At 42.0% G+C, this 19,880-nt stretch overlaps 1 protein-coding gene across 7 annotated transcripts in view; it reads left to right on the top strand.

Moving 5' to 3' along the window:
- Positions 1-19,880, top strand: part of IFT172 (intraflagellar transport 172) — a 41,985-nt gene that overhangs the window by 12,741 nt on the left and 9,364 nt on the right. For all 7 annotated transcript variants that reach the window (XM_060309838.1, XM_030858109.2, XM_060309837.1 and 4 more), the window contains exons 16-30: positions 882-1,049; positions 9,446-9,582; positions 9,815-9,922; positions 13,848-13,932; positions 14,219-14,311; positions 14,882-14,959; positions 15,197-15,445; positions 15,625-15,703; positions 15,903-16,023; positions 16,216-16,360; positions 17,409-17,498; positions 18,091-18,188; positions 18,365-18,500; positions 18,586-18,702; positions 19,042-19,184. In XM_060309838.1, the coding sequence (XP_060165821.1) occupies positions 882-1,049; positions 9,446-9,582; positions 9,815-9,922; positions 13,848-13,932; positions 14,219-14,311; positions 14,882-14,959; positions 15,197-15,445; positions 15,625-15,703; positions 15,903-16,023; positions 16,216-16,360; positions 17,409-17,498; positions 18,091-18,188; positions 18,365-18,500; positions 18,586-18,702; positions 19,042-19,184 (1,847 nt within the window). The remainder of the gene's footprint in view (positions 1-881; positions 1,050-9,445; positions 9,583-9,814; positions 9,923-13,847; positions 13,933-14,218; positions 14,312-14,881; positions 14,960-15,196; positions 15,446-15,624; positions 15,704-15,902; positions 16,024-16,215; positions 16,361-17,408; positions 17,499-18,090; positions 18,189-18,364; positions 18,501-18,585; positions 18,703-19,041; positions 19,185-19,880) is intronic.

Raw genomic sequence — 19,880 nt, forward strand, 5'->3', positions numbered from 1 at the left:
CATTAGCATAGCAAAAGGCACAGAAGAATCAACATTCTTTGTATCTGCTATCACCACCCATCCCATTTTACCCTTCAGGAGGCTGTGTCATGATGGCACCGAAGTCAAGAGAGGAATTTGGGAGTTGATGTCTCTCTTAATATTCACAAATCATATTTGTGAAACATCCTCATGAAACATCCTTACGCCTGCATTCCTCTTCCTCACGCCTAGCTGACCTTAACCCACACCTACTGCTCCAGTGCTCTTCAGCTACACTTATCTGATGGCACTGAAGCTGGCTTGAGGACAATCTCCCCCTAGCCCCTTATTGATTCTGATCTCAATATGGTACCACCAAAGAGTTCAACCTCAGGGGCAAAAGGGACTCTCTGGTGATTTTTTGTTTCATTTTCATTGTGATGCGAAAGCCATCACAAATTTCCAGACCATTTAATTTGACTGGTGCCCTTACTTGTGTAATCCAGGCTGGTAACTCTGGCCCAGAGTTATTCTAAGAATGAAAGTCTGGGACTTCCCTGGCGGTCCACTGGTTAAGACTCCACACTTCCACTGCAGGGGGTGCAGGTTCGATCCCTGGTCAGGAACTAAGATCCCACATGCCTTGCAGCGCAGCCAAAAAAATGTCTGACCTTCACCTAACTTAAATTCCTAGAGTGTAGACCTTTACTCTTTTGATCATCTCTTATTTGGCCAGAGTCAGAATATGTCAACTCAGCATAAACTTGAAGGGATTATGGTTGAAGATGAGTAAGCTTTGAAATTTAGCATGTACGTGACTGGTGGGTTAGCTCACCACATTTCACCATTAGGAAAATTGTCAAGATGAGAAGACACCCATATCTCCTTTTAATTGTGCTATCTACTTCTTCCTCCTTCAGTTGCACCTATATGATATTGAAAGCTGCTCTAAGACAATGATCCTCAACTTCTGCTCCTACGTGCAATGGGTCCCAGGAAGTGATGTGCTGGTAGCTCAGAACCGAAACAACCTGTGTGTGTGGTACAACATTGAGGCACCTGAGAGAGTCACCATGTCCTCTATCAGGGTATGTTGACATCAGGGCACCTCAGCCATAGTGTTGAGCTGATTAATTAGAACCTGAGTCGGCTCTGAAGTCTGCTTGGTTTCTCTGCCCACCACTCATAATCTCTTTAATGGAGTTGGCAGGTGACGCTTAGACTCCTTCCCACAGTGGACCAGGCCCCAGAGCCATCCTTGTTCAGATTCCTGACATTATATTAGACCCTTGGAGTATGGGTCTCTATTATAGTGGGAATTCACCAAGTCATAACATGAAGTTCCCTTAGGCTGGAAGATCCCCAACAGGAGGAGTAGTTCCATATCACCTCCTTGTGTGCTGATTCTCTGGTACAAAAGCCATTCATAGTTCCATTTTTTTAAGACTGCTGATCAGACCCTCTCTCCTATCCCATAACAACGTCACACACACAAGTAATATTCCAAAATCCGGGAGGAGCCTATGCAAACAGAGAAAAGAGGCCCCTATGGTAGGCTAGGATGACTGGTGTGGGTGTGGGTAGAGCACTTGATACTTCCTTTTTGTTCTTTCTATATCTCTTTTTTTCTCCTTTTTTGCCTCATTTTAGACTGATTGAGTTTTTGTGGGGGGATTGGGGGGTTGTCCTTTTCTAAATACTCTGAAGAGTATTTAGAGTACTCTTTAGATCAGAAGGTTATACATCCTATTTCTATAGCAGTTACCCTTAAAAGTTCACCATGTATTTAAATTAACAAAGTCTAAAGTTAATCAGCATCTAACCGCCCCCCCCTGCACTGCAAACAATACAAGGACCCTAAAAGATTAAATGGGATTACCTCCCCTTTGCCACTGTTGTCTAGTATTTTGGTTCCCTTCTGTTATCCCCAAAGTTAGACATTGTTATTTTATACACACAAAATTTGTATAGATTTACCGTCATAGTGCCAGTTTCTCTGTTCAACTTTTCCTTTTTCATTGCTGATCTTCTCTCTGGAGTTACTTTTCTTCCTCTTCTTGAAGAATATCATTTAGAAGTTTCTTTTTTTTTTCTTTTTGAATTTTATTTTATTTTTTATACAGCAGGTTCTTATTAGTCATCCGTTTTATACATATTAGTGTATACATGTCAATCCCAATCTCGCAATTCATCACACACACACACACCCCACTTTTCCCCCTTGGTGTCCATACGTTTGTTCTCTACATCTGTGTCTCTATTTCTGCCCTGAAAACCGGTTCATCTGTGCCAATTTTCTAGGTTCCACATATATGCGTTAATATACAATATTTGTTTTTCTCTTTCTGGCTTACTTCACTCTGTATGACAGTCTCTAGATCCATCCACGTCTCTACAAATGACCCAGTTTTGTTCCTTTTTATGGCTAATATTCCATTGTATATATATACCACATCTTCTTTAATCCATTCGTCTGTCGATGGGCGTTTAGGTTGTTTCCATGACCTGGCTATTGTAAATAGTGCTGCAATGAACACTGGGGTGCATGTGTCTTTTTCAGTTATGGTTTTCTCTGGGTATATGCCCAGTAATGGGATTGCTGGATCATATGGTAATTCTGTTTTTAGTTTTCTAAGGAACCTCCATACTGTTCTCCATAGTGGCTGTATCAATTTACATTCCCACCAACAGTGCAAGAGGGTTCCATTTTCTCCACACCCTCTCTAGCATTTGTTGTTTGTAGATTTTCTGATGATGCCCATTCTAACTGGTGTGAGGTAATACCTCGTTGTAGTTTTGATTTGCATTTCTCTAATAATTAGTGATGTTGAGCAGCTTTTCATGTGCTTTTTGGCCATCTGTATGTCTTCTTTGGAGAAATGTCTATTTAGGTCTCTGCCCATTTTTTGATTGCGTTGTTTGTTTTTTTTAATATTGAGCTGCATGAGCTGTTTATATATTTTGGAGATTAATCCTTTGTCCGTTAATTCGTTTGCAAATATTTTCTCCCATTCTGAGGGTTGTCTTTTCGTCTTGTTTGTAGTTTCATTTGCTGTGCAAAAGCTTTTAAGTTTCATTAGGTCCCATTTGTTTATTTTTTATTTCCATTACTCTAGGAGATGTATCATAAAAGATCTTGCTGTGATTTATGTCAAAGAGTGTTCTTCCTATGTTTTCTTCTAAGAGTTTTATAGTGTCCAATCTTACATTTAGGTCTCTAATCCATTTTCAGTTTATTTATTTATTTTTTTTCAGTTTATTTTTGTGTATGGTGTTAGGGAGTGTTTTAATTTCATTCTTTTACATGTAGCTGTCCAGTTTTCCCAGCACCACTTATTGAAGAGACTGTCTTTTCTCCATTGAATATCCTTGCCTCCTTTGTCATAGATTAGTTGACCATAGGTGCATGGGTTCATCTCTGGGCTTTCTATCCTGTTCCATTGATCTATATTTCTATTTTTGTGCCAGTACCATATTGTCTTGATTACTGTAGCTTTGTAGTATAGTCTGAAGTTAGGGAGTCTGATTACTCCAGCTCTGTTTTTTTCCCTCAAGACTGCTTTGGCTATTCGGGGTCTTCTGTGTCTCCATACAAATTTTAAGATTTTTTTGTTCTAGTTCTGTAAAAAATGCCACTGGTAATTTGATAGGGATTGCATTGAATCTGTAGATTGCTTTGGGTAGTATAGTCATTTTCACAATATTGATTCTTCCAATCAAAGGACATGATATATCTCTCCATCTGTTTGTGTCATCTTTGATTTCTTTCATCAGTGTCTTATAGTTTTCTGAGTACAGGTTTTTTACCTCCTTAGGTAGGTTTATTCCTAGGTATTTTATTCTTTTTGTTGCAGTGGTGAATGGGATTGTTTCCTTAATTTCTCTTTCTGATCTTTCATTGTTAGTGTACAGGAATGCAAGAAATTTATGTGCATTAATTTTGTATCCTGCAACTTTACCAAATTCATTGATTAGCTCTAGTAGTTTTCTGGTGGCATCTTTAGGATTCTCTATGTACTGTATCATATCATCTGCAAACAGTGACAGTTTTACTTCTTCTTTTCCAATTTGCATTCCTTTTATTTCTTTTTCTTCTCTGATTGCCGTGGCTAGGACTTCCAAAACTATGTTGAATAATAGTGGCGAGAGTGGACATCCTTGTCACGTTCCTGATCTTAGAGGAAATGCTTTCAGTTTTTCACCATTGAGAATGATGTTTGCTGTGGGTTTGTCATATATGGCCTTTATTATGTTGAGGTAGGTTCCCTCTATGCCCACTTTCTGGAGAGTTTTTATCATAAATGGGTGTTGAATTTTGTCAAAAGCTTTTTCTGAATCTACTGAGATGATCATATGGTTTTTATTCTTCAATTTGTTAATATGGTGTATCACATTGATTGATTTGCATATATTGAAGACTCCTTGCATCCCTGGGATAAATCCCACTTGATCATGGTGTATGATCCTTTTAATGTGTTGTTGAATTCTGTTTGCAAGTATTTTGTTGAGGATTTTTGCATCTATATTCATCAGTGATATTGGTCTGTAATTTTCTTTTTTTGTAGTATCTTTGTCTGGTTTTGGTATCAGGGTGATGGTGGCCTCATAGAATGAGTTTGGGAGTGTTCCTTCCTCTGCAATTTTTTGGGAGAGTTTGAGAAGGATGGGTGTTAGCTCTTCTCTAAATGTTTGATAGAATTCACTTGTGAAGACATCTGGTCCTGGACTTTTGTTTGTTGGAAGATTTTTAATCACAGTTTCAATTTCATTACTTGTGATTGGTCTGTTCAGATTTTCTATTTCTTCCTGGTTCAGTCTTGTAAGGTTATACCTTTCTAAGAATTTGTCCATTTCTTCCAGGTTGTCCATTTTATTGGCATAGAGTTGCTTGTAGTAGTCTCTTAAGATGCTTTGTATTTCTGCAGTGTCTGTTGTAACTTCTCCTTTTTCACTTCAATTTTATTGATTTGAGTCCTCTCCCTCTTTTTCTAGACGAGTCTGGCTAAAGGTTTATCAATTTTGTTTACCTTCTTAAAGAACCAGCTTTTAGTTTTATTGGTCTTTGCTATTGTTTTCTTGGTTTCTATTTCATTTATTTCTGCTCTGATCTTTATGATTTCTTTCCTTCTACTAACTTTGGTTTTGTTTGTTCTTTCTCTAGTTCCTTTAGATGTAAGGTTAGATTGTTTATTTGAGATTTTTCTTGTTTCTTGAGGTAGGCTTGTATTGCTATAAACTTCTCCTCTTAGAACTCCTTTTGCTGTATCCCATAGGTTTTGGATCATCGTGTTTTCGTTGTAATTTGTGTCTAGGTATTTTTTTATTTCCTCTGATTTCTTCAGTGATCTCTTGGTTATTTAGTAATGTATTGAATAGCCTCCATGTGTTTGTGCTTTTTACTTCTTTTTCCTTGTAATTGATTTCTAATCTCATAGCGTTGTGGTCAGAAAAGATGCTTGATATGATTTCAGTTTTCTTAAATTTACTGAGGCTTGATTCGTGACCCAAGATGTGATCTATCCTGGAGAATGTTCCTTGTGCACTTGAGAAGAAAGTGTAATCTGCTGTTTTCGGATGGAATGTCCTATAAATGTCAATTAAATCTATCTGGTCTATTGTGTCATTTAAAGCTTCTGTTTCCTAATTAATTTTCTGTCTGGATGATCTGTCCATTGCTGTAAGTGAGCTGTTAAAGTCCCCCACTGTTACTGTGTTACTGTTGATTTCCTCTTTTACAGCTGTTAGTTGCCTTATGTATTGAGGTGCTCCTATGTTGGGTGCATATATATTTATAATTGTTATATCTTCTTCTTGGATTGATCCCTTGATCATTATGTAGTGTCCTTCCTTGTCTCTTGTAACATTCTTTATTTTAAAGTCTATTTTATCTGATATGAGTATTGCTACTCCAGCTTTCTTTTGATTTCCATTTGCATGGAATATCTTTTTCCATCCCCTCACTTTCAGTCTGTATGTGTCCCTAGGTCTGAAGTGTGGGTCTCTTGTAGACAGCTTATATATGGGTCTTGTTTTTGTATCCATTCAGCCAGTCTGTTTCTTTTGGTTGGAGCATTTAATCCATTCACATTTAAGGTAATATCAATATGTATGTTCCTATTACCATTTTCTGAATTCTTATGGGTTTGTTTTTGTAGGTCCTTTTCTTCTCTTGTGTTTCCCACTTAGAGAAGTTCCTTTAGCATTTGTTGTAGAGCTGGTTTGGTGGTGCTGAATTCTCTTAGCTTTTGCTTGTCTGTAAAGCTTTTGATTTCTCCATCGAATCTGAATGAGTTCCTTGCTGGGTAGAGTAACCTTGGATGTGGGTTCTTCCCTTTCGTCACTTTAAATATATCGTGCCACTCCCTTCTGGCTTGTAGAGTTTCTGCTGAGAAATCAGCTGTTAACCTTATGGGAGTTGCCTTGTATGTTATTTGTCATTTTTCCCTTGTTGCTTTCAATAATTTTTGTCTTTAATTTTTGTCAATTTGATTACTATGTGTCTCGGCATGTTTCTCCTGGGGTTTAATCTGCCTGGGACTCTCTGCACTTCCTGGACTTGGGTGGCTATTTCCTTTCCCATGTTAGGGAAGTTTTCGACTATAATCTCTTCAAATATTTTCTTGGGTCCTTTCTCTCTCTCTTCTCCTTTTGGGCCCCCTATACTGCAAATGTTGTTGCATTTAATGTTATCCCAGAGGTCTCTTAGGCTGTCTTCATTTCTTTTCATTCTTTTTTTCTTTATTCTGTTCTGTGGCAGTGAATTCCACCATTCTGTCTTCCAGATCACTTATCCATTCTTCTGCCTCAGTTATTCTGCTATTGATTCCTTCTAGTGTATTTTTCATTTCAGTTATTGTATTCATCTCTGTTTGTTCTTTAATTCTTCTAGGTCTTTGTTAAACATTTCTTTCATCTTCTCGATCTTTGCCTCCATTCTTTTTCTGAGGTCCTGGATCATCTTCACTATCATTATTCTGAATTCTTTTTCTGGAAGGTTGCCTATCTCCACTTCATTTAGTTGTTTTTCTGAGGTTTTATCTTGTTCCTTCATCTGGTACAAAGTCCTCTGCCTTTTCATTCTGTCTATATTTCTGTGAATGTGGTTTTTAGTTTCCTGTGGAATTGTAGTTCTTCTTGCTTCTACTGTCTGCCCTCTGGTGGATGAGGCTATCCTACAAGTTTCTTTAGTGAAAGTCTTTTTTTTTTTTTTTTTTTTTTTTTTGCGGTACGTGGGCCTCTCACTGTTGTGGCCTCTCCCGCTGCGGAGCACAGGCTCCAGACAGACACGCAGGCTCAGCGGCCATGGCTCATGGGCCCAGCCGCTCCGCGGCCTGTGGGATCTTCCCGGACCGGGGCATGAACCCGTGTCCCCTGCATCGGCAGGCGGACTCTCAACCACTGCGCCACCAGGAAAGCCCTAGTGAAAGTCTTGTGATGATAAACGTTCAGGTTTTGATTATCTGAAAATGTTTTTATTTAGAGCTTTGCTCTTGAAAGGTACTTGGACTCAGTACTGAATTCTAGATTTTTATTTGACTGTGTTGGGTCTTCGTTGCTGCACATGGGCTTTCTCTAGTTGCAGCGAGTGGGAGCTACTCTTTGTTGCAGTGCACGGGCCTCTCATTGCAGTGGCTTCTCTTTGTTGCGGAGCATGGGCTCTAGGCGCGTGGGCTGCAGTAGTTGTGGTGCTTGGGCTTCAGTAGTTGTGGCACGTGGACTTCAGTAGTTGTGGCATACGGGCTCAGTAGCTGTGGCTCATGGGCTCTAGACCGCAGGCTCAGGAGTTGTGGCACGCAGGCTCAGTAGTTGTGGTGCACGGGCTTAGTTGCTCCGCGGCATGTGAAATCTTCCCAGACCAGGGCTTGAACCCGTGTCCCCTGCATTGGCAGGCGGATTCTTAACCCCTGCACCACCAGGAAGTCCCCCCTGTTCTATATTGACAGTTATTTTTTCTTAGCCTTTTGCAAATATTGTCCCATTGATTGACTTCTTTTGTTCTGACAAGATTATTAATAGCCCTTTCTATATAGGTGATCTGTCTTTTCTCTCTGGTTGCTTTTAAAATCTTTTTTTAGGCATGTTGAAATTTTACCACAGTGTGTCTAGCTATAAATTTCTTTTTACTTATCCTACTTGGTATATATTATGCTACCTGTAATTGTGAGTACACATATTTCTATCAGTCTTGGAAATTTCCCAACCATAATCTCTTTAAACATTGCTTCTTCTATCATATTCTCCAGTCTCTCCATCGAAACTCTAATTAGGTATATGTTAGATTTCTTGTTCTGTCTTCTGTACCTTTTTAACCTGTCTTTCATATTTCCTTTCTCCTTCTCACTCCATGCTACATTCTGGATAATTTCTTAAGATACATCTTTTAGTTCATTAATTCATTTTCATCATTGTCTAATCTGCTATTTAAACCATCTATTGAGTTTTTTACTTCAAAAATTAAATTTTTCATAAGGTTTTATTTGGTTCTTTCTCCAACGTGACTGACCATTTTTGATAGTCTCTTGTCCCTTGCTTAACTTTTCATTTCATCTTTTAGGTCTTTAAACATCTCACACATAATTATTTTATATATCATAACTGTCTTTTTTCATAACTATTATTTTTGATATCTGAGACCCATGGAGGTCTAAAACTGTTATTTATAGGTATTGTTTACTCATTTAACTTTTTGGTTAACTGTTTGTTAACTTATATTTTGGTACTTTTTTATTGTGAACTTATGTTACATTGAATGTAATCTTTTGGAATCCTGAGGGCCTCAAATAGGCATGTTTTCGTCCAGAGATGATTTGTGTTTGCCTCTGCAGGAATCAGGCATATTAATGACCTGTACCCCTTTGGTTCCCTTTACTGAAGAGAGGATCCCCAGTTTAATGAGGGAACCTTAGATTTGGCCTTCCCATCCTGCTGGAGGACCCAAAGTTTATTCTCCTAATACTGTGTTTGCCTTCAGGGCAACTGTATTCTTCCTACTTGCTCACCTTCCATTTTTTCCTGCTCATGTTTTTTTGGTTTTAGCTTACTGACCTCTTTCTCTCTTGCTTTCTTTTTGTGGGGACGGGGGAGGGAGTAGGAAGCATTCCTAGTGGTTTCTTCAGTTGAACCCAGCAATATATTAAGAAGTATGTTCAAGTTGAATTTTAACAGGAGGGCCTTTAAGAATACTGAGAAAGAGTACTGCTGGCAGTACTGCTGGCAGTAGCAGAAGTGAATGTCACACTTTGTCAACTTATCCCTAGCCATTAGTGCCATCATAGCTATGAGTGTACTTTAACCCAAGGATATTACCATAGATAGGGAATTTTTATCTGCCTGAGAGAAACTAAATGTTAGAAAAACAGGGGCCACTGTAATTCCCTCAGTGTACGAGCAGTAGGGTTGAATGAGGGTGGGTCTTTTCTGCAGTTGAGTCAGTGGAAATGCTAACTTGGAATTCTGGTGGGATGGGGGTGTTGAATTTTTACAGGGTGATGTTGTAGGTCTGGAGCGGGGCGGGGGAAAGACCGAGGTGATGGTGACTGAAGGTGTGACTACAGTTGCCTACACACTGGATGAGGGCCTTATTGAGTTTGGAACAGCTATTGATGACGGCAACTACACCAGGTGAGGGGCTAGACTGGTAACCAGCAAGGTGGTGGGAAATTCTGGTTCTGAGGACCTGGGATGGATAGTAAAACTGACCATGTCTAAAAAGAACGTGGTGTCCTGGGAGGAGATTAGACAAAGAGGACAAACAATTGCCTGCCCCCCTCCTCTCCTGTCCCATCGCTAGTATTCCTCGGTGTCTTCCTGACCCTGGACTCATTCCTTGTGCTTTGCTTCCTTCCCTCTCCAGGGCAGCAGCCTTCTTGGAGACTCTGGAAATGACCCCAGAAACAGAGGCAATGTGGAAAACCTTGAGTAAGCTGTCACTGGAAGCAAGGCAGCTACACATTGCTGAGAGGTGAGTTGGGCTGTAGAACCAAGGTGCCAGGCAGCTAGGAGGGAGGGATGGCCACGCAGGTATCTTCCCCGTGGGCTGCTCCTCCCCAGTGTTAAGGCAGCACTTCCCTTCCCATGCCAACAGATGTCATAGAACCCTTCCGTGGTACAGTTATTCCAAACATCCTCCCATCCTAGATTATGAGTATGTCTTTTATTTATTTTTTTCTAAATTTTTATTGGACTATAGTTGCTTTACAATGTTGTGTTAGTTTCTTGCTGTACAGCAAAGTGAATCAGTCATATATATATATATATATATATATATATACATACTCTTCTACATTTCTTTCCCATTTTGGGTAACCACAGAACATTGAGTAGAGTTCCCTGTGCTATGCAGTAAGTTCTCATTAGTTATCTGTTTTATACATAGTAGTATATATATGTCAGTCCCAATCTCCCAGTTCATCCCACCCTTCCTTCCCCACTTGGTAATCATAAGTTTGTTCTCTACATCTGTGACTCTATTTCTGCTTTGCAAGTAATTTCATCTCTACCATTTTTCTAGATTCCACATATAAGCAATATTGTATGATATTTGTTTTTCTGAGTTACTTCACATAAGGGTGTGTCTTTTATTGTTGTCATTCCCCAATCTTGTAACTAGGTGCCCCTTCAAAGTTTTTAATACTCATACCCTACAATCCACGTGTTGATCTGTATATTCCAGGTGTTGTATAGGAGTGTAATTTATAGGACAAACATGGGACTCCAGACTCTCTGATTTCAAATCTTGGCTCCATTTACCAGCTGTGTAACTTGAAAGAGGTTAACTTAACCTTCCCAAGCCTTGGTTTCTCCATTTGCTCTATGAAATGGGGATGATAACAGAATTTACCCTGCAGGATGGTAAAGAAAAATGGCAGTGGTAGTGGAGAGCAAATGAGAGGACCTGTGCGAAGAGCACAGGTTGGAAGTGCTCTTTAAAGGTCAGCTGCTGCTATTTTGCCGAGGAGTCATCCTTGGTCCCTTTTTTCCCATCCCCTCACAGATAGACTCTCAGCAAGTCCTAAGGACACTGATCCAGGGTCTTCAAAACATATCCTGAAAATTAATGCACAGAAATCTCTTGCATTCCTATACACTAACAGTGAAAAATCAGAAAGAGAAATTAAGGAAACACTCCCATTTACCACTGCAACAAAAAGAATAAAATACCTAGGAATAAACCTACCTAAGGAGGCGAAAGACTTGTATGCAGAAAACTGTAAGACACTGATGAAAGAAATCAAAGAGTATACAAACAGATGGAGAGATATACCATGTTCTTGAATTGGAAGAATCAACATTGTGAAAATGACTGTACTACCCAGAGCAATCTACAGATTCAATATAATCCATATCAAACTACCAATGGCATTTTTCACAGAGCTAGAACAAAAAAATTTACAGTTTGTATGGAAACACAAAAGACCTCAAATAGTCAAAGCAATCTTCAGAAAGAAAAACGGAGCTGGAGAAATCAGGCTCCCTGACCTCAGACTATCCTACAAAGTTACAGTAATCAAGACAGTATGGTACTGGCACAAAAACAGAAATATAGATCAGTGGAACAGGATAGAAAGCCCAGAGATAAACCCACACACAAATGGTCACCTTATCTTTGACAAAGGAGGCAAGAATATACAGTGGAGAAAAGACAGTCTCTTCAATAAGTGGTGCTGGGAAAACTTCACAGCTACATGTAAAAGAATGAAATCAGAACACTTCCTAACACCATACACAAAAATAAACTCAAGATAGATTAAAGACCTAAATGTAAGGCCAGACACTATAAAACTCTTAGAGGAAAACTTAGGCAGAACACTCTATGACATAAATCACAGCAAGATCCTTTTTGACCCACCTCCTAGAGAAATGGAAATAAAAATAAAAATAAACAAATGGGATCTAATGAAACTTAAAAGCTTTTGCACAGCAGAGGAAACCGTAAACAAGACAAAAAGACAACCCTCACAATGGGAGAAAATATTTGTGAACAAAGCAACTGACAAAGGATTAATCTCCAAGATATACAAGCAGCTCATGCAGCTCAATATCAAAAAAACAAACAACCCAATCCAAAAATGGTGGAAGTCCTAAGTAGACATTTCTCCAAGGAAGACATACAGATTGCCAACAAACACATGAAAAGATGCTGAACATCACTAATCATTAGAGAAATGCAAATCAAAACCACAATGAGGTATCACCTCACACCGGTCAGAATGGCTATCATCAAAAAATCTAGAAACAATAAATGCTGGAGAAGGTGTGGAGAAAAGGGAACCCTCTTGCACTGTTGGTGGGAATCTAAATTGATACAGTCACTATGGAGAACAGTATGGAGGTTCCTTAAAAAAATAAAAATAGAACTACCCTATGACCCAGCAATCCCACTACTGGGCATATACCCTGAGAAAACCATAATTCAAAAAGAGTCATGTACCACAATGTTCATTGCAGCTCTATTTACAATAGCCAGGACATGGAAGCAACCTAAATGTCCATCAACAGATGAATGGATGGAGAAGATGTGGCACATATATACAATGGAATATTACTCAGCCATTAAAAGGAATGAAACTGAGTTACCTGTAATGAGGTGGATGGACATAGAGTCTGTCATACAGAGTGAAGTAAGTCAGAAAGAGAAAAACAAACACCATATGCTAACGCACATATTTGGAATCTAAAAAAAACAATACTCATGAACCTAGTGGCAGGGCAGGAATAAAGACGCAGAGAATGGACTTGAGGACCCAGGGGTTGGGGAAGGGGAAGCTGGGACAAAGTGAGAGAGTAGCATTGACATAGATACACCACTAAATGTAAAATGGATGGCTAGTGGGAAGCCACAGCATAGCACAGGGAGATCAGCTTGATGCTTTGTGACTACCTAGAGGGGTGGGATAGTGAGGGTGGGAGGGAGGCTCAAAAGGGAGGGGATATGGGGATATATGTATACATATAGCTGATTCACTTTGTTGTACAGAAAAAAGTAACAGAGCATTGTAAAGCAATTATACTCCAATAAAGATTAAAAAAAAGAAAATGCTAACAGATACAAGTATTTTGTACATGTGTACATGCATATATATATATGAACACAAAGTCAAATTCTATATGTTAAAAATAAAAAGTGATCCATGTGATTGTAAAAAAAAAAAAAAGTATCCTGAATCTCTTATTTGTTCAAGTCTACTGTGTCCACCCTGGAATAGACCACCACCATCTACATGCTATTGCAAAGCCTCTTAATTAGTCTCACTGATACGGTTCTTAAACCCCTATGATCCATTCACCTCATAGCAGCTGAGGTAATTTTTTAAAAACATAAATTAGATTGTATCATTTTCTTGCTCAGAACCTTCCAGTAACTTACTATTGTACTTTGTATAAAACCCAAACTCTTTGCATGTCCTAAGGCCCCACAAGATTTGGCCTCTGCTTTCGTCTCATATCGGGTACTTGCCCATTAGTCTCCAGCCGCACTGGCATCCTTTTGTCCCTTTGAGTGTGCCAAGCTCACTCCTGCCTTAGGGCCTTTACACTAGCTTTTCTCTCCGCCTGGAATAATTTTTCTCCATCTTGTCATGATTGGCTCTTTCTTGTATTAAGGTCTCAGCTCAGCTCCCCAAACAGGTCTTCTCTGGCTACCAACTTAAGGAGTCCCCTTAGTTTTATTTTCCATTCATTCAAATAATCTTTGTTTATTTGTTTACTAATTGTTTCCACTAGAAAGTAAGTTCCCTAAGAGCTGGGCCCTCATCTGTCTTATCCCTTTTGTGTCCCCAGTGGCAAGAACAGTTTCTGGCATATAATAGATGCTCAGTGTATCTGCTGAACCAATGAATTAATGATGATTCTATTATAATATTACTGCTATTGCTTCCATACTATAGGTGCTTTTCTGCTTTGGGCCATGTAGCAAAAGCTCGATTCCTACGTGAGACCAATGAGATTGCAGATCAAGTGTCTCGGGAATATGCAAGTATTCTCCTGATTCGTTCAGTCTTTCAAGCTGAGATTTCTCCTGGTACTCAGCCCCACGACTCTTAGCTTTCCAGCCATTGCTAACTTCCTCTACCCTGCCCCCCACACCTCTACCTTCAAGTCAGACCATTTTGGAATTGCTTGCCAAACCTCGAGCCTCTAAGCCCCATGAAGGTTTTCAGCTTCCTAAGCCTTTTAGCCTCCATGTCTCTCTGGCCACACAGACAGAATGGCTCCCGTGGCACCAACAGAATAAGCAGAACCTCCTTTTTCCCCACAGGGTGGAGAAGGAACAGACTTTTATCAGGTCCGAGCACGTCTAGCCATGCTGGAGAAGAACTACAAGCTGGCCGAAATGATCTTCTTAGAACAGGTAACAGGAACAGAAGAACTGGATGGAAGAGGGGATCAGAGAGGGAAAAATACAGAGGCAAACTCAGGAGGAATGAGCACTGGTCAGCTGGGCTACCAAAGGTCTGGGGAGAACTTTCAGAAAGGTCTATACAGTTCATTTCACTCCTCCATAATTCCCTCCTCTGTGTTAGTTCTTACAATTACTTCTTTCTTTCATAAAAAGTCTGCTGTCTCCCCGTATACTCCGGAGCCTGTCTCTGCAATTCTTGTGCGTGGAGGTAGATCCAGATTTTGTGAGGCCCAAAGCTTATACAATTTGAGGAGCCCTCTTTAAGAAAAGTTGCTTTGGAAAAAAAAAAATAATAAAAAAAAAGAAAAGTTGCTTTGGAAGGAACCTGTGCAAATAAGGTGCCCTGAAGCTTAAGTTTCTTTTAGTTTCATACTAAATTCACCTCTGCTTGTGTATACGTAAAGGATGAGGCTTTCAGTCCACACAGGCTGGCATCTTAGCTGGGCTGAGGAGAGCCTGCTGATTTCTGACTCTCGTATCTTCCTGGTGTCCCTCTTTCCTGTGCCCGGGTTCCCCTAGAACGCTGTTGAGGAGGCCATGGACATGTACCAGCAGCTACATCGTTGGGACGAATGTATCGCTGTGGCTGAGGCCAAGGTACCAGTTCCGTCTTCCCCACAGTTGTTCAGAACTCACTCCCACCAATATCAGAAACCTCCTCTTGTCAAGGAGACTGTAGGAACTGCAACAGGGCGGGGGCCGGGACCTGATATGATGAGGAGTTAGGACACTGGTGACTGGGATGGTTTCTGTTGTTAAAGTGGGATTGGAGAAGCCTGGGAAGCAGCAGGGCAGGAGGGATGTGACTCCTGGTCTTCTCTGTTGCGTGTCCAGGGACACCCAGCCCTAGAGAAGCTGCGCCAGGGTTACTACCAGTGGCTGATGGACACACAGCAAGAGGAGCGAGCAGGCGAACTTCAGGAGAGCCAAGGGGACGGGCTAGCAGCCATCAGCCTCTACCTCAAAGCTGGGCTCCCCGCCAAAGCTGCTCGGCTGGTGCTGACCCAAGAGGAACTGCTGGCCACCACAGAGCTGGTAGAGCACATCACTGCCGCCCTTATCAAGAGCGAACTGTATGAAAGGGTATGGATGGCTTCCTATTCCTGTCCCTTACCCCCAGGGCTCAGTGCCCCTTTCCTACCCAGAGGGGTCTGGAGTGCATAGCCCTCCCTGACTGGTGGCTGATTCGCCTCCTTTGGGGGCTGATACTTGACTTTTGTGTAGTAAGGGTATCTCTGTAGTAATACGGAATGTGTTAACAGGCAGGTGATCTCTTTGAGAAGATTCGAAATCCACAGCGGGCCCTGGAGTGCTACCGTAAAGGCAACGCATTCATGAAAGGTACGAGCCACCCACAGCCCATCCCTCAGTGTTGTGGACTGCGGCCCAAACAGTCCCCCACACCTGTTCTGTGCCTCTGCTCAGGCTGACTGTCTTCAGTGCTCCTCCGTCCCTCCACTTCTCACCTGTATTCCATGCCTCATTTCTCTATCTCACTTCTCCTGAAGTCTGAGCTGAGTGCCCTCTCTGTCTCTGGCAGCGGTGGAGCTGGCTCGATTGGCATTTCCAGTGGAGGTGGTGAGACTAGAGGAGGCGTGGGGGGACCACCTGGTGCAGCAGAAGCAGCTTGATGCGGCCATTAATCACTACATTGAAGCCAGGTGTGGTGGTCTGGGGGTGCAAAGGACATTTGGGCATGAGATGAGAGGTGATGGGGAAAGTAAGGGTGCCAGGGCCTTACTAAAATAAGAGAGATCTCAAAATGTAGGTTGGAGTATGCTTGAGGTTTCCCTTTACCTCCATCTATTTTCCTCTTTCCTCATACATATTTACACCTTTCCCAACTATGCCAGGTGCTCCATTAAGGCAATTGAGGCTGCCCTGGGTGCCCGCCAGTGGAAGAAGGCAATTTATATATTAGATCTACAGGACCAGAACACTGCGTCCAAATACTATCCTCGTGTGGCCCAACACTATGCGTCTCTGCAGGAGTATGAGGTGAGGGAGAGCCCCTTTCTGCAGCCTAAAGCAATGCAGGACAGGATGAGGAGGAGGGAACCCAAAGCAAGAAGTGTTCCAAATCCTTCTTTCTGGGACCCAACAATGTCACCACCCTGAATGGGAAGAAAGAGGTTTGCTTCCCCCATTTCATTCTAACATAACATAGACCCCCCTCCCAGACATATAAAGCAAGCCTCTAGCTCTCTTCCTGTGCAAGCATGAGTGATGCTTCATGGATAACTCCAACATTAGCAGGTGCAAACTAGTATACACAGGACGGATAAACAGCAAGGTCCTACTGTATAGCACAGGGAACTATATTCAATATCCTGTGATAAACCATAATGGAAAAGAATATGAAAAAGAATATATATATACACGTATAACTGAATCACTTTGCTGTACAGCAGAAATTAACACAACATTGTAAATCAACCATACTTCAATAAAAAATTTTTTAAATTAAAATTTAAAAAAAAGAATAGGGACTTCCCTGGTGGTGCAGTGGTTAAGAATCCACCTGCCAATGCAGGGGACACGGGTTCGATCCCTGGTCTGGGAAGTCCCACGTGCCATGGAGCAACGAAGCCTGTGCACCACAACTACTGAGCCCGCACTCTAGAGCCCACGAGCCACAACTACTGAAGCCCCCGCACCTAGAGCCCATGCTCTGCAACAAAAAAAGCCACTGCAATGAGAAGCCCGCGCACAGCAATGAAGACCTAACGCAGCCAAAAATAAATTAATTAATTAAAAAAAAAAAAAAGAAGAACTCCAACATAGTTACAGTATAGAATTGCCTTGCATTGCAGAAACATGAGGCCCTCTTAAACTCCCACTGTATTGTCCTCATATTGTTTCAGGCTGGTCTTCTTTCAAAGCAGTAGAAAGTCTGAAACACCTGTAGTCATCTTGTCTTCTCTGTGCCTATAGGATAATGGTATCCCAGGCTCTGCTCCATCCCAGCTGAGGTTTGTTCTTTCCTCCTACAGGCTGCTTTCACTCTGATGCTCTGACCTTTTGCCTCTGCCTGTCTCAACCACAGATTGCTGAGGAGCTCTACACTAAGGGAGACCGGACGAAAGATGCCATAGACATGTACACCCAGGCTGGCCGCTGGGAGCAAGCCCACAAGGTAGGGAATGGGTGGAGTTCATGAGAAGAGAATTCCACCTTTGTGGTTATGTTGCCACTTTCCTTAGTCTCTGATATCCCCACTTTGCTGGGTTCCCTGAAAGCTGAGGAAGAGTACCAAAATACAGTCTGGGTAACTTTGATCCCTAGCCATGGGGAAAGGCAAGGATGAAGAGAGGCCCTTGTTCCCAAACCTGCGATTCTGAACACAGCAGATGGGCCTGGGGGCTAGGGAATCTGAAATACCTCTGCTGAAGCTCTAGCCACACTGGTAACCATTCTCGCTTCTGCTCCCAGAGCCCAGTGGGTACAGTAGGAGTAAGGTAGTGGGAACAGGTGCCCCCAGCACAGGGTGTCTCTGACCCTCCTGCCTTAGCAGAATGTAGTTCTTACTCTGCTCATTATGGACTTGGGATTCCCTGAACTGACTAGGAGAGTGACACTAACCAAATGCCTGTGGTTGTTGGGAAGGTTCAGAGTTCCTGAGAAAACAGGCTCCCTTGAAGCCCCACTTCCCTGTCCGCTCTGCATTTCCCTCTGCTTCCCTTGGGAATTGGTGCCTGAAGCTACCCTGGCTCTGTGTGTCCACACAGCTGGCAATGAAGTGCATGAGACCAGAAGATGTGTCGGTGCTCTACATCACCCAGGCTCAGGAGATGGAGAAGCAGGGCAAGTACCGAGAGGCTGAAAGGTGAGCCGTGGCCCCAGGGGAGGTGTAGCAGGAGATGGGGCTTCAGGGCTAGAGGGAGGGATGGGGTCTGCAGATACGTGCCCTCTGCCCAGAAGGCAGTGACAGAAGCCCTTAGGAACGACTCTAGCAGCAGGAATCTGGGTCTAGGAGGCCGCAGGTATATCTCCTGTCCCCAGGCTATATGTGACAGTGGAAGAGCCTGATCTTGCCATCACCATGTTCAAAAAGCACAAGTTGTATGATGATATGATCCGCCTGGTAGGGAAGCACCACCCAGATCTCCTCAGCGACACACACCTACATCTGGGCAAGGTGAGCCCTCCTCCTGCCCCTGCCCATCTCTCCCCCAAACAGGCTCCATCTCCCCCTCTCTCCATCCTGATCCACCTCTCCCCAGGAGCTGGAGGCTGAAGGCCGACTACAGGAGGCTGAATATCACTACCTCGAGGCCCAGGAGTGGAAGGCAACAGTGAATATGTACCGGTCCAATGGGCTTTGGGAAGAGGCCTACCGGGTAAGGATTTCTTACCCTTACTGGATAAGGATGTACAGGGTTCATCCATCCCTCTTTCCCACTCTCAAGTAACTGTCTAATTCTAAACTGGTCATGGGTGTCTTTGAAAAAAGTCCACACCTACGCACAAAATTTCACATACAATTTTAATGGTTTGTGAACGACCTGAAATCCATCCTGGGACCCTAATCAGGTTAATAGACCCTGAAACTTAGCCCTCTTCCTACTGTTCTAGGAGAGGCACCTGATCTTTTTCCAAGCTGAGGTCAGGTCAGAGATGAGAAGGGAGCAGCCATGTACCCCTGTATTGGAGGATTGCCAAGTGGCTTTGCTTTTCAGGTGGCCAAGGCTCACGGAGGAGCTAATGCCCACAAACACGTGGCCTATCTGTGGGCAAAGAGCCTGGGAGGTGAGGCTGCAGTTAGACTGCTCAGTAAGCTGGGACTCCTGGAAGCTGCTCTTGACCATGCTGCTGACAACTGGTGAGGCCCCAAGCCTTCTCTCTGCTGGCCCCATTCCAGACAGAGCCTCTATATAGAGAAAGAAAATTGGTGTATAACTGAAAAGCATTTCTAGAGGCTGAAGCAAGAGTGAAGAAATGTGGTCAGGAGAGATCCTTGGAAGAACCCGACAGAGAGGCAAGAATGAATTAGTAACTCTGCTCCTGTTCCCCAGGAGGCTCAGAATGGTGTTTAATCTTTGGCTGTTCTAAGGAGAAAGGTGGAAAGAGAACAGCTTTTAAAGCTAAAATGCACTAAGCCAGTAACTTACTTCTGAGTAATGGAAGTGTGATTCCATTAAATGCAAAATGAGTTTTCTTTCTTTTTTTAAATTAAGTTAAATTAAATTATTAATTTTTTGAAGTATAGTTGATTTATAATATTAGTTTCAGGTGTCCAACATGGTGATTCAATATTTTTATAAATTATACTCTATTTAAAGTTATTATATTGGCTATATTCCCTGTGCTGTATGGCGTATTGTTGTAGCTTATTTACTTTATACATAGTAGTCTGTACCTCTTAATCTCCTAGCCCTGTCTTGACCTTCCTCCCTTTCCTCTCGCCACTGGTAACCACTAGTTTGTTCTTTATATCTGTGAGTCTGTTTCTGTTTTGTTATATTCGTTTGTTTGATTTGTTTTTTTAGGTTTCACATATAAGTGACAACATACAGTA

Source organism: Globicephala melas, chromosome 12, assembly GCF_963455315.2.
Source record: "Globicephala melas chromosome 12, mGloMel1.2, whole genome shotgun sequence".
Classification (NCBI taxonomy): domain Eukaryota; kingdom Metazoa; phylum Chordata; class Mammalia; order Artiodactyla; family Delphinidae; genus Globicephala; species Globicephala melas.